The sequence below is a fragment of the Lolium rigidum genome, chromosome 3, assembly GCF_022539505.1.
Source record: "Lolium rigidum isolate FL_2022 chromosome 3, APGP_CSIRO_Lrig_0.1, whole genome shotgun sequence".
Classification (NCBI taxonomy): Eukaryota; Viridiplantae; Streptophyta; class Magnoliopsida; order Poales; family Poaceae; genus Lolium; species Lolium rigidum.
The window spans coordinates 8,530,625-8,543,888 of NC_061510.1; the positions used below are offsets into that span (position 1 = coordinate 8,530,625).

The following is a 13,264-nucleotide window of genomic DNA, read 5'->3' on the forward strand; positions in this document are numbered from 1 at the left end:
TGGGGATCCGGTGCCTCAACTTTGCCTGCGCTATTCTGCTCACGCTCATCCTCGTATCCAGCGTCACCCTCTGCGGTGATTCTTTTTCTATCCATGATGTTCACTAAAAGGTTAAATCAATACAACATGAGAATGATCAGGACCGATTGTCTGCACGAAGCACAAGCCAAATATCAATACAGCATCTCCTGACACAACACCGATGCTAATGTGTTAGACACCAACGGTTTGTCTGCACGAAGCATAAGCCAAATATCAATACAGCATCTCCTGACACAACACAAATGCTTATGTGTTAGACACTAACGGATCAGAAGATACTACAAGATCTTTAGCCACACAAGTACATGCAATAGTTGTTTCTTGCCATTATAGTTGTTTCTTGCCAAGCCCGCGCTACTGATTCTGTCAAACTGAACAAATTTTGAGAAAAACTGCGGCAGTCATTTCCACATGCCCCAGATTTCGCTTGGGACCAAACGGATTACATATAGTAGCTAAATGGTGAATCCCTATGCTAACCAGTAGCACCTATTTAGTTTTCCTCAAGTCTCCTCAACACAGATTCGGCAAACATGCGCTGCCTGAAAATTAAAAAAAGATTGTAAGAAATCATGTAAACTTAAAAATGGTTAACGGGCTAGGTTGACCAAATAAACATCCTCTATTTTCATGAGAGAGAGGACGCACTTCTCCTCGGTGTGTTTTGGGCTAGGGCGATTATGTTTCAGATAGCCATCCCATGGAACCTTCTTAAGGCCAGCTCGAGCAGCTATCACGTCCCTTACTCTGTACACGCATTGCATTAAGTATAAAAAAAAAATACTTTCTGGTCCTGGTATGTTCGTAGAAAATAGAATATTATCCAAACTTATGTTACCTTTCAGTAAATTCTATCGATGTCTCTCCTTCCCTGAGATACTGAGGTTCCAAGAACCAGACATCACAAACAACAGCCCACGATGTCATAAGACGACCCAAGTGCTTTGTAAAAGATTGCCTGGTAAAGTGGTAAACATTTAAAGTTGAGTAATACGTGAAAAAAAACAAAGGTAAAGTGTGAACAAAGATAATTCATATAGCTGCTTTGTATTACTTACTTCTTACTATTCCAGAAGGCATCAACAAATATTTTGTTATATTTGATAGCTATTGGACATACAGCAGAGCCCAGCTCAAAAGCACCCTGAAAAATGAAAACAAAGAAACAATCCAATTTCATGCTTACCATGCGTGAACAATAAAAAAATATCAACACATGACTGATTTCCCACATCTGCTTTAACCATCTTGTGTACATAGTGAAAAGAAGTTGGTTCTTTCATTTTCCTTTTTTCTGAATACAGCGATAAACCTTGATCATTTGCGTTACATTCAGAGAACTCTAATATCATATAAATATACAGCTAAAAAAGGAATGGTATTGATACTATATGGATGATCAATTAGTCTGTGCTTAAAATGGAATTCTGGATTCTCTCTTGAATAAACTTTCCGTATTATATGGCCACTGGAAAAAAATCAGATCAGCCACCATACCTTCTTGAACATCACGGTGTACTGATTATTGACACAAGTTCCTTCTGGGAAAATCAAGAGCGGATTGTTGTCCGGATGTTGCACATGGTCACGTAACCTGATTAAAAAATCAATTAATAAACAGATTTTCTAAAATAGAGAGTTGCAGAGCGAATAACTTACTTTCTTCCAACTACTTCACGATCGTTGTGATCATTACGGTTAAACCAGATGCAACCCACACTTTCCAATATAGTCTTCTGAATAAATCCTGCAAATTAGAGAGAGAGAGAGCTATTAAATAAATAAACATTCTATATTGAAAACTGAACTAAAACTAGAACAGATGTTTCTGAAATAGGAGCTAACCAACCCATCCAGGGTGCTTTTGCATGATGACAGCAAATGCTGTCATCTGCTCCAGAATGATGAAATCTATCATTGATGTATGGTTTGCAACAAATACCTGTTGAATTACCAAATTGTTGCAAGGGTATCAATTAAATTCAGAATTTTATAGTAAGATAAAGGAAGCAATGGTACTTATATACAAGAACAAGTGGACATACAGATATGGTTCTAAAAAAAGTGTACACATTCAGAAGACTATAACCCATCTAAAGTAAAAAAAAATTAAAGATAATAATATGTAACCGACCATGCATATGTTCCATAATCAGAAAAATGTGATGGAAATGATATCTTATGGCTTTGTGCTAACTTTCCATGTTAAATTTCATGGGAACAAGCCTTTAGTCTAACAGCTATTGTGTTTTGCACCTCAAAAGTGTGGTTGGTTACACTTCTCTGTAGTGTTAGTACATAGGCACAACCATACTAGTAGCTCCAACATGAGTAAATAAGTAACCTGATAAGGTCGTGAGCTTGGGCGTGGTCCATGGTACTTAATAACTCCAGTCCAAGAAGCAACAAAAACACTGCACATCATTTCAACCAGCTTTCTCTGCACAAAGTTCAAAACAAATTTATTCAACTCAAAACAGAACAAGTTTTTAACAAACATCACAGGAAGAGGATTGGCCAAGAAAAACTATCAGGAAAGAACTGAGTAAGTTATGATAATTGCATAGCACCATAAAAGTTGCTAAAGAGATGTTAGTTACTACAAGAAGGTACAGTGGCTACAGGACTAACAGTTTCAGGCACGACCCAACAACTGAGTCCAAAGCATGGTTTTTATGGCGTAACACATTTTATGGCGACCGACCCCCTTCATAACATTATAACGCTTGTGGTGGATGGTGTGGCGACATTATAGACACAACCTTATGGAGAATCATAGCAAATTAAATCAGCACTAAATGAGTTGTACATGACTAATACATCGCGCAGCAGTCTACACCTAAAACTGAACACTCACACAACAAGTTGTAACACTATATCGCAGCAGGCAGTACAGCCTACATGTACATGAGAAATTCAGAAAACAGAAGAGAGAAGAAACAAATCAGAACAGAGAAGGGCAGGGGGAGGAAGAGCATGGAGAAGGAGAGAGGGAGCACGCCTTGCTCATCTGATGCCCTGATGAATGTAGCAGCAGTTGTGGACGGATTGAAGCCTACTCTGCAGCTCGTGGATCTAGAGTTCGAGCACGAGCGGAAGCTGGAGAAAAAGGGTGCTAACGGGAGGAGGAAAATGGGGCCGCGGGAGGAGGGCAGCTGATGCAGTTGGGCGGTCGCCGGACAGGACAAGCTGGAGGTACACAACTAATCCCCCCCCCCCCCCTGGCCACTATCTCTATCTTTCTTTCCCGCTTCACTTTCTCCCTCTCTCGGACTCTCCTGACCCCCTTTCCGTACCCGGGATGGCTGCTGGCTTCCGCGCTCCTATTTATGTAGTCCCAGGTGCGGAGACCAAGGTCACCCATTCCTGTCGTCGTGATTCAGGCATGGCAACTAATATTGCGTCGCGTGGATGATATGGGAATTCCACGTGGTATGGCAGACGCCACAGGCCAAAAGTATTGTGACCATGGACGCCTAGAGCTGGGACTGCACCACCATGTTATATCGTCACTATAGCGGCGCCATAAAACCCATGGTCCAAAGCATAGTTAAAGTTAACTCAACAAAAAAAAATTAAAGATCAACTCAGAACTTAGCTTTACCTTCACTAGGCTTCTAACCTATAACCACAATAAGCTGACTCATAAAAGCATAAGACAGATCCATTTGATTACTTGTAGGAGCTAAACCCCTATAAGTCATAGAGAAAAGGATTAACTGATGGAGTGCTAATTATTGTTATGCTTATGTATTCACTAGGGAGAGAGAACAGTCTCAATGCCTACAATTCATCACCGAAACCCATATCACCCAATGTTGGATAAAATTTGTGATAGTTTATTGTTATTTCATCGTTCTTATTCACTAGGGAGAGAGAACCATGGACATGAATGCACACACACACACACACACAGAAAGCCATAAGATCACCGTTGTTAACTAATAGACCAGCTAAAGCTTCCATCCCAGAACAGTCAGGGGTATTATACAAAAAATACGCACACATCCAGATACCTCACCCAGATACATCAAAATAAAATAACTCACCTCTATTTTACGTTTTAGCTTACTTTTCCCTTTCATGAGGAAATGCACGGGGAAAAATGCAGCAAAGAAGGCCAGCCATCCTAATAGAAGTGTTAAGGCCCTGGTGCATAATTGAGTTATCAGATGACAGATTTGATGTTTACAAAGAAATCAATGAAGTCATAAGATGCAGTGGATGAATTAAATGTTAGTAGTAAGCTACTAGAATACATACAAAAGTATAGAGAAGAACAATGTTTCTCTGCTCAATTGTGCATAAAATCAAATTATTATTTCAAATAAATAGCTCGTGTTGAAGTATGACCAACAGGTTTGTCAGAAAAAAATAACCTTGTAGAAGTGTTCAAACTTCAAAAGGTGTAAAAACTAGTGGTTTAGTGCAGATTATATGATCCACACCACGAAAGGAAAATGCAAACCCTGAAACATCAATATTAAGAGCTATACCATGTCAACCCAACAGAAGGACATCACATCTTTTAGTACAAAATGGTTTTTTGGGGTGGGCTACTGATTTGCCAATTACTGACAAGCCATTGTGGGAATGGTTCAACGCAGTTACAGTTAAGCACACAATGGGAACATTCTTTCCATGACCAACTACAATTCTACAAGTAGTGTCATTTTGGGCAGCGCCTTCAAGGGCTTTCCAATCTATGTTGACAACAAATCAACAGGGCAGAATAATCCAACTGCTCATATTAAAAGAAGAAAAAAGATACGGAACATTTCAGATAATAATTAGCAATATCTTGAAGCTTGATGTGAATTTCACATAAGACTAAATCACCTCAGCGGAAACAGTAGTCCGTATCTTATGACAACTCCCAAGCACCATAATGGGAACAAATAAATGTTCCAGTTCCATGGCTCTGGAGAATTTGACTTAAAGCAACGTGTGAATGAATCCTGCAGAAGTGCAAACACAAGCAATGTCATAACTAGACACTTCAACAGATAAAAAGAATTATAATGATGATGATTTAAGTTAAGCCCATAGACCAACAAAGGAGGCATATGCACAGTGATCCATGAGACATGACATAAAGATGTTAGAGCTTTAACTTTCAGAAACAAGGATTAGGCTAGGTTGAAGCTTTGGTGATCTGGCACCTCCGAAAGGTGCAATGGTTAGGGCTGGAGGGAGGGAGGGGAGAGAGAGGGAGGGAGAGAGAGATTGAGTATTTCTTTTAGATTTGGGGTTCTGAATGGCATTTCTAATAAGCTAAGCCCAGTTTGGGAAGTAATAATCGGCGGCGGCCGGAATAGTTGTCGGTGGCCGGAATAGTCTTCCTCTTCCTCCTTCTACGTGGAGGATATCTCCTTCCTCATGTTCCCTGACTCACCTCCTTCTGTGCCTCCGGTCCCCACTCCTCCGAGTCCCTCCACTGCCGACCTCACTTCTTCGAGCACGGAGGAGCTGCGGCGGCTGGAATAGTCGGCGGCGGCGGCGCGGATCGAGCACTTAGTTGCAACGTGCGAGAGAGCCAAACCTAGAGCTTTGATATCATGTTTGGAATGAGCAACTGGGCCAAAGGCCAGTACATGTACATGTGTGTCAATGTGCAGGAAACCCCTCATACACTGGGATATACAAGAAAAGGGGCTATACATCTCTAACACAATGGAGCCCTGTTTGGCTGATCCAACTGAGTGGCAAAGCTTCTCGACTCCGGTAATTTCTTTCTCCATTTGAAAGTGATTATTACTCTGTCTGCACCAAGTGATACTAGAAGGGTTTTGGTGCTGAGCTAAAAGTGTCCTGATTATCCTTTAAAATATGATTATTTCAGTGATTTTCTTTGGTGAGTATGTCTGGCACATTTTGTTTCATCAGTTTTTAATATATACTGTTGGTCATGGATTTTTCAGTGTGAATCTCATTAAGGTAGAACACAAGTTAGGAAACCAATTATGCAGAGTCTGTTGTATACGAGCAACTGCTCATTTTGTATGGTTTGCAGCAGCACTGTAATAATCTTATTAAGCATGCAACTGATCAGCTAGAAACACAATCAGTTAAGAGTTAAAGTTCGAGCCGGTGCAGACTGCAAAATGATTTGCATAATAGTAGTGTGCAGAGTATTTCGGGTTGTGAAGACAAAGAGTCATCAAATCATGTTACATTGTCATGTGTAGGAGTAGAGGTAACCGGAGAAGTAAATGCTCTCAGATGGCGAGATACCTGCAAATTTTCTGTAGTCCAAAGTCTGAACTTGTAATGTGAGCGCATTTGGTTAACTCAATTGTAATTTCCTTTCAGTCACTCAACTAAGTTTGCCCAGTGGATCAGGATTCTCATCCTATTCACCCCAATAAAAAGTTAAGCAGCACCAAATTCTAACTAATTCCCCAATATAATTCTACCTTGATCACTACATGAGTATAACATATTAATTCTGTGGGGGTAGATGGAACCACAGAAGGAATTCAAAGATGTTTCGTGACTTGCTTGTAGGATTTCATGCGATGTTTGCCATGTAAGTATTGGTGCAGATATAACAAGGATGTGAGCAAAGAGAGGGGGACTCACATCGACGATGGCACCCGCCGCCTGGGTGAGCACCGGCGAGATGTCCAGCAGATCGCGCCTGCAAAAGAGCACACACTGGGGTTGCGAGATGGAAAAGCAAGCAAGAGGCAGAGACAGACAGGGGCTAGGGCTGCTATATTACAGGTTGAGACTCCTGGTGGGTTCTTGCGGGGGTGAGTCCGACTCCGAGGGGAGGTAATCTTCGAGGTTGGGCGCGTACAGCGACGACGCCATCTCCTCCCAGTGGCCGACGCCGGCGACACCGACGAGGAAGGCTTGGCAATGGGGAGATAGAGAGATGAGATTTGAGAGGTCGAGGGCGGCGGCCTCCGTCTCCACTCGTTATTCCGAGGGAGATTGAGGATGAATGGCCGGTGGTTTCTGGGAAAGACAATTCCTGGAGAGAAATCGGTCGAGACCGCCGGCGGCTCGCTCCGCCGCTGCCAGGAGCCCAGCAGAGATTGCACACCAGAATGTTTTCTTCAGTCGGACTACAGCAGCAGAACGAGCACATTCAGTTAACGCAATACAGAAATTTGGCTCACAGTCCAGCACAATTGAACAAGGGTTAATTAGATATATGCCACTGCAATTCATGCCTATTCGAAAAATGCCACTCCAATTCTCAAACTTCGAAATATGCCACTCCAATTCTTCTATATGTTGATAAATGCCATTGTACACATTTGAGCTCGTTTTTGGTAGAAAAACGGTCACTGTATTTTCTTCCGGACGAATCTGCCCCTGGGCCCACATCCTTGTCCTATCTACATCCAAAGGCTGTTCTTCTCTGGTTCGACCACAGCGTCGAAGAACTCAGGGCGCCGCCGCTGCCGCAGCCTTTCCCGTCGGCGCCCTCACCTCCACCCATCTCCGCGCCTCCCTGCAGCCCTCCGCCGTCAACGCGCCTTTACTCATTGGTACGACATCTGCCCCGTCCCAAACTGGAGCTTCGTCGATGTGTCCCCGCAGGAGCGCTGCGGCCTCTCGTCTTTCCCATGTTCCTCGCGCAGCTCTGAGCTCTAACAGCCTTCCTTCCCGTAGTGGTCCGCCGGCATGGCCTGGAGAGCAGCTCCTCGACGTGCTCTTGTTTGAGCGACAGCAAAGACACAAACGTGTTCAGAAGGACCGTGAGTGAGAGTGGATAGGATGAGCTGGGCTACTGTGTTGGTTTAGTCACATGTGGGATCAGGGGCAAATTCGTCCAGGAGAAAAAACGGTACATAGTTTCTGAACAAAAACGAGGCCAAATTACTAGAGTGGCATTTATCAACGTATAGAAGAATTGGAGTGGCATATTTCGAAGTTTGAGAATTGGAGTGGCATTTTTCGAATAGGCATGAATTGGAGTGGCATATATCTAATTAACCCATTGAACAAATACATAATGTTACTACAATTTGGTCCCAGTTCATAGGGCTTACGGTATCCCTAGGTTCTCAATTTGGTCAACATAATATTAATTGTACAACAAAAAAAATATATCATTAGAAAGTAGAACACGTGAGCTTTCTAATGATATATATTCTGTAATATATATCTTGCATTATCATTGTCAAATTTACGACCTAGGGACATGCGCAAGCCCTATGAACTAAGACGGAGGGAGCTACGGCGCTAAAGATTGCATGTATTCCTAACGTGCCATTTCATTTATGATCAGACCATAGAAACCAAAACCACATTTCATGAACCGAATGCACGAATACGTAGAGACGCCTGCCCAGACCTTTAAGCGCACCAAAGATGCGGCACACTCTCTCCGCACCGTGATTGTGCATGAACAAAAAGAAGAACATCACGTTGAATACCCAAGCACAGGCACACACGCAAGGATAACGTAGAAGAGCATGCACGTCACACGTTGCTATAATAATTGACTACAAGTAGAAAATTAGAGCCCTACAAAATAAATACATAAATAAATATTTTAGAATCTCGATATTTTGAACAACTTTACCGTAGGGAAGCCCCTACGCTAGAATCTGGATTATAAAGAACTATTTCAGGTGAGTAAAATATTCTAATTTTGAAATACTTCATTTTCATGAACCCCATTAATAGAAAAAATTTGAAATAAATTATTTATGAATAATGTTTATATTTGATCACATACAATTATGTTTGATGGCTCGAATATGTTTTAACAAACAGCTCAATTGCCCCCTTTTAGTAGCCCCCTTTTAGTACTAAGCTAAACTCGCCATGCTTACCAGGCAAAGTAAGTTCACGCGGATAAATATAGACAACTTCGATCCATTTGGTATGGGGTAGCTAGAAATATCCTAATGCCTTATTCATTTCTCTCGTATTTTTTTCAGTGCGTATGGGGATAGGAGGGGATTTGGTGTTCATCCATTTCTCTCAAAATACTCTTCCCAAAAAATACACTAGTATGATGAAGAGTTTTAGTTTAGGTAAATACATGGTGATGAGAGGAGATACGAGGGGATATCTCGGAATAATTTCGTTCAAACCCGAAGAAACAGAGATTTTTCGGGATCCAAATTAAAATCCCCTCGAATTCCGTAAATACACGAGAAGTAAACAATGCCTAAAAGAAAAAGATTACGTGGCGAGGGATAAGATGAGAGGCATAAGATGAGAGTGATGCAGTTGTTGAAGACGGGTGCGATGCGTTTTCAGGCTGGTCATAGTGGTAAGTATCATGTACTAGATGCATATGATACTTGTATATGATACAATTTCTATAGTGAATAATAGTACTATCATCTAGTAGTATCATAATCATACTATTGTTTTTAGAATCTAAATGCATATTTGTGTGTTTGGCACTAACTTTTCTCAATGCAATAGTGCAGCACGTGTGGTCCATTATTTGGTCTTCCCCATTGATTTGGGCTGCTACTGTATTATAACATAAAAGTGCTAGTACTAATAGAAAACGATGTGTTCGACTGGTCCACGCGAAGAGAAGAACAAGCAGACGCACGCAACGCAACAAGGACGGCAGGCCAGCACCAGCAGCAGACACTGCAACTTTCCTCCCCAGCCCCAGCCTGCTCCCATGCCATCGCGCTCGCTCCACGTCGCCGTCATCGGCGCGGGCGCCGCCGGCCTGGTGGCGGCGCGCGAGCTGCGGCGCGAGGGCCACGACCCCGTCGTCTTCGAGCGCGGCGCCGGCGTGGGCGGCAACTGGCTCTACCATCCGGCCGCCTCGGCGGACCCGCTCGGCGCAGGCGGCGTCCAGTCGAGCCTGTACGCGTCCCTCCGCACCAACGTCCCCCGCGAGTGCATGGGCTTCATGGACTTCCCCTTCGTCGCCGGCGCCGGGGCGATGAGCTCCTACTCCGACGACCCGCGCCGGTTCCCGGGGCACGAGGAGGTGCTCCGGTACCTGCAGGAGTTCGCGCGGCGGTTCGATCTCCTCGGGCTGATCCGGCTCCAGACCGAGGTGGTCAGCGTCCGCAGGGACGACGCGAGCGCGGGCTGGAAGTTGTCATACCGCTCGTGGAGGAAGCTCCCCGGAGCAGGCGGCGAAGAACTAGAGGAAGAGGTGTTCGACGCCGTCGTCGTCTGCAACGGCCACTCGGACGAGCCGCGCCTCGCTGACATCGCAGGTAACCATCAATTGGCAGCTAAGTAAGCCTGCAAAGGTGAGAGCAAGTGAGCTTAACTGACCGATGGTTTGCTGCAGGTATCGACGGTTGGCCAGGGATGCAGATGCACAGCCGCAACTACCGTGTGCCTGACCCATTCAACGGCCAAGTGCGTTGTCGATCCATTGTCTTCTTCCCTGACTGGCAGGCTATAGCTGCATATACATATGTGGAATAACTGACATTTCTTAGCTTCTCGCATGTACCAACATCATTGGTAGCTAGGTTGTGGTGATCGTAGGATATGCGCCAAGTGGACTCGACATTTCCAGGGACATTGTTGGTGTCGCCAAAGAGGTCCATGTAGCGCACCGGTCGCCCGCTACCTCTGAAACGCAGAGCACTGCCCATGCCAACATGTGGCTTCATCCAACGGTAAAGCAACTCAGTCATACTGTATATATCTTCTCAAATTGTGGCCACGTCCCATGTTTGAAACGTTTGCAGATCGAGCGTACAGAGGAAGACGGCAGCGTGGTGTTCCAAGACGGCAGTCGGGTCAAAGCCGACGCCATCTTGCATTGCACTGGGTAAGAATCAGCGCGCGCCTTTTCTTTAGCTTAGCAGAAATATACAATGCCTATACATGCTTGATTAAAAGAACACCTTGCATGTACAAAAATAATTATGTGGAAAGGTATGCATATGTAGATACAAGTACAACTTCCCGTTCCTAGGTGACGATGTTGGTATCCTCGTGGATGATAATCGCGTACATCCGCTGTACAAGCATGTGTTCCCACCACATCTAGCTCCTCACATATCCTTCATCGGATTGTCCCTCAAGGTCAGCTCAATTTGCTCGCTAATCAATCATGGGAACTCAATCTGGAACTACTTGTTTAATCTATGCTTGCAGTCATGCTTATGGATAGAGCATCTCTCTTTGCAGGCTCTCCAGTTTCCAGTGTTTCAACTGCAAAGCAACTGGGTGGCCAGAGTCTTATCAGAAAGGGCTAAGCTCCCATCACAAGAGGAAATGATGGAGGATATGACAGCTTTTTACTCGAAGTTGGAAGCTAGAGGATGCCCGAAAAGATACACTCATGACCTAGGAGAATGCACGGTACGTACGTACACACATTCATTTTCATTTCCATGATAACCAACTTGATTTGTTTTCAATTTAATTTGGGTGTACAGTATGAGTATGAGGATTGGGTCGCAGATCAATGTGGGTTGGAGAGGATTGAAAGGTGGAGGAAAGAGATGTTTGTTGCGGCGCTGAAGAACTTTGCCGATCGTCCCGAGAGCTACCGAAATGAATGGGATGACGACCACTTGTTGCTAGAAGCACACCGAGATTTCACCAAATATTTTTGACTAATTTGCGGGTGACTATTTATTGGCTTTGGTGTACTCCTGCTAGGCCATGGTTGTTCTTGTTCCCTATATAGGATAATTCCTTCAATAACTCCATTAATTTGCACATGTGATGTCCATACTTTTTAAAAGCATCTACCACCACATTTCTACAGTTGCTTTAATTACCATATGAGTATTAGAGAGAGGTTTTGCACCATCTTTATGTTAGAACGTGATGCACATACCCACAAAAGGAAGTATGCGTATAGATAACTTGTTTTATAATGCTATAGTCATGCCACCATGTTTATGAGCGAGTAGTCAAGCGTATCATGAAACCCAGTCCACTACTTTATCATAAGAAATACATTTTACTTTACTTTACCCATCTAGGTTGCATTTTAGATATTTATTATACCCTACTTTACCATTAATTGCATTTAAATTTACTAATTTTTCTACTACTTTAATACAAAACTAATACTTCGTATATCACTAGTAGAAAAAGAGGCTTCCGTCCACCCCCATTAGTCCCGGAAATATTCGAACCGCGACTAAAGGGGGCTTTAGTCGCGGTTCGGGAGGTGACCCGCGACTAATGCTCCATCCGCGACGAAAGGGTAACCCTTTAGTCGCGGTTGGTAACACCAACCGGGACTAAAGGGCTATGGAGAGATGCGGCTGGCGGAAAAACCTTTAGTCGCGGTTGGGGACACCAACCGCGACTAAAGGGTACCCTTTTAGTCCCGGTTGGTGTCCCCAACCGCGACTAAAGGTTTTTCCGAGTTTTTTTACTCGCACGCACCCTGCACACACACCCCCCCCCCCCCGTGGATCGCCTTTTTTTGGTTTGTAAAATACAAAAGAAAATGATAGAAAATTCAAAAAAAAAATTGTTTTCAGATTCTTGTATGTTATGCAAGCTACTATTCGGAGAAATTAAGAAATTCGAATTTTCACTTTTTTTTGCAAAAAAAGGTTAAAAAATAGTAAAACCGCAATAACTTTTGCATACGACGTCGGAAAAAAACGTATAATATATCAAAAAAATCCTGGGAAAAAGTTACATTCGAAGGAACCAAGGTTTACCCGGTTAGCCAATTTTTAGATTCTCAAAATTCCAAATGAAAATACAAAAACAGGAAGATTTTAGTTTTTGCTATAAATTATGGATTTTATATTTTTAAAAATTTTCAAAAAAATAAAATTAATAATTGCATCCAGCATAAAAATTACTATTACTTTTACCCAATTTTAAGATTTTCAAATTTTTAGGTTTTAGGTTTGGCAAAAAAAAAATTTAAAAAATAAAAAATTTAAAAGTAATAAAAATTAAAAAGTTAATGTTTATTTATTTATTCACGATTATTATTACATCATTATTTTTGTTTATGAAAAAAATTATTTGAAATTCAAACAATAAAAAAATGTGACATCGACCATGTAAGGGTACATTGCCCCTATGTGTGGTTTCGGTAATTAATGACAACCCCTATGGACTAATGTTTTCATTGAGTTTATATGAAGGAATATTCCATAGGTACTACTTGCTCTCCATGTGTTGGATTCAAGTATGGATGCCATGAAGATAAAGATATACCTTGTGTATTGGCATCAAGATCATCGGTATGAAGATATATATGTGATATGATCAAGAAGAAGAAATGAAGATGGAGTTCTTATGTGGAACTCAATATTAGCCATGCTCTATCTTA

The 13,264-nt window shown here is 42.6% G+C and overlaps 2 protein-coding genes across 2 annotated transcripts; one reads left to right on the plus strand and one right to left on the minus strand.

Moving 5' to 3' along the window:
* Positions 1 to 206: 206 nt before the first annotated feature.
* LOC124701140 (glycerol-3-phosphate acyltransferase 9-like) lies at positions 207 to 6,900 on the minus strand. Its single transcript, XM_047233186.1, has 12 exons — positions 6,767 to 6,900; positions 6,625 to 6,682; positions 4,882 to 5,000; positions 4,092 to 4,191; positions 2,387 to 2,482; positions 1,888 to 1,984; positions 1,702 to 1,789; positions 1,540 to 1,636; positions 1,101 to 1,186; positions 881 to 1,000; positions 691 to 789; positions 207 to 584 (listed from the first exon to the last, which is right to left on the minus strand). The coding sequence occupies exons 1-12, from the start codon at positions 6,856 to 6,858 to the stop codon at positions 536 to 538; spliced, it is 1,101 nt and encodes a 366-aa protein (XP_047089142.1). The 5' UTR covers positions 6,859 to 6,900; the 3' UTR covers positions 207 to 535.
* A 2,743-nt stretch (positions 6,901 to 9,643) lies between these two features.
* LOC124701141 (flavin-containing monooxygenase FMO GS-OX-like 2) lies at positions 9,644 to 11,731 on the plus strand. The gene is made up of 7 exons (XM_047233187.1): positions 9,644 to 10,205; positions 10,283 to 10,353; positions 10,470 to 10,619; positions 10,692 to 10,774; positions 10,896 to 11,031; positions 11,137 to 11,310; positions 11,388 to 11,731. The coding sequence occupies exons 1-7, from the start codon at positions 9,653 to 9,655 to the stop codon at positions 11,565 to 11,567; spliced, it is 1,347 nt and encodes a 448-aa protein (XP_047089143.1). The 5' UTR covers positions 9,644 to 9,652; the 3' UTR covers positions 11,568 to 11,731.
* The last annotated feature ends 1,533 nt before the right edge of the window (positions 11,732 to 13,264 follow it).

Coding starts and splice junctions, on each gene's coding strand:
- LOC124701140 (XM_047233186.1), bottom strand. CDS start 6,858: ATGGCGTCGTCGCTGTACGCGCCCAACCTCGAAGATTACCTCCCCTCG. Junction 4,192..4,881: donor GGACTACTGTTTCCGCTGAG/GTGATTTAGTCT, acceptor ATTATGCACCAG/GGCCTTAACACTTCTATTAG. Junction 1,985..2,386: donor CAAGCTCACGACCTTATCAG/GTTACTTATTTA, acceptor GTAATTCAACAG/GTATTTGTTGCAAACCATAC.
- LOC124701141 (XM_047233187.1), top strand. CDS start 9,653: ATGCCATCGCGCTCGCTCCACGTCGCCGTCATCGGCGCGGGCGCCGCC. Junction 10,775..10,895: donor GCCATCTTGCATTGCACTGG/GTAAGAATCAGC, acceptor ATGCATATGTAG/ATACAAGTACAACTTCCCGT. Junction 11,311..11,387: donor ATGACCTAGGAGAATGCACG/GTACGTACGTAC, acceptor TTGGGTGTACAG/TATGAGTATGAGGATTGGGT.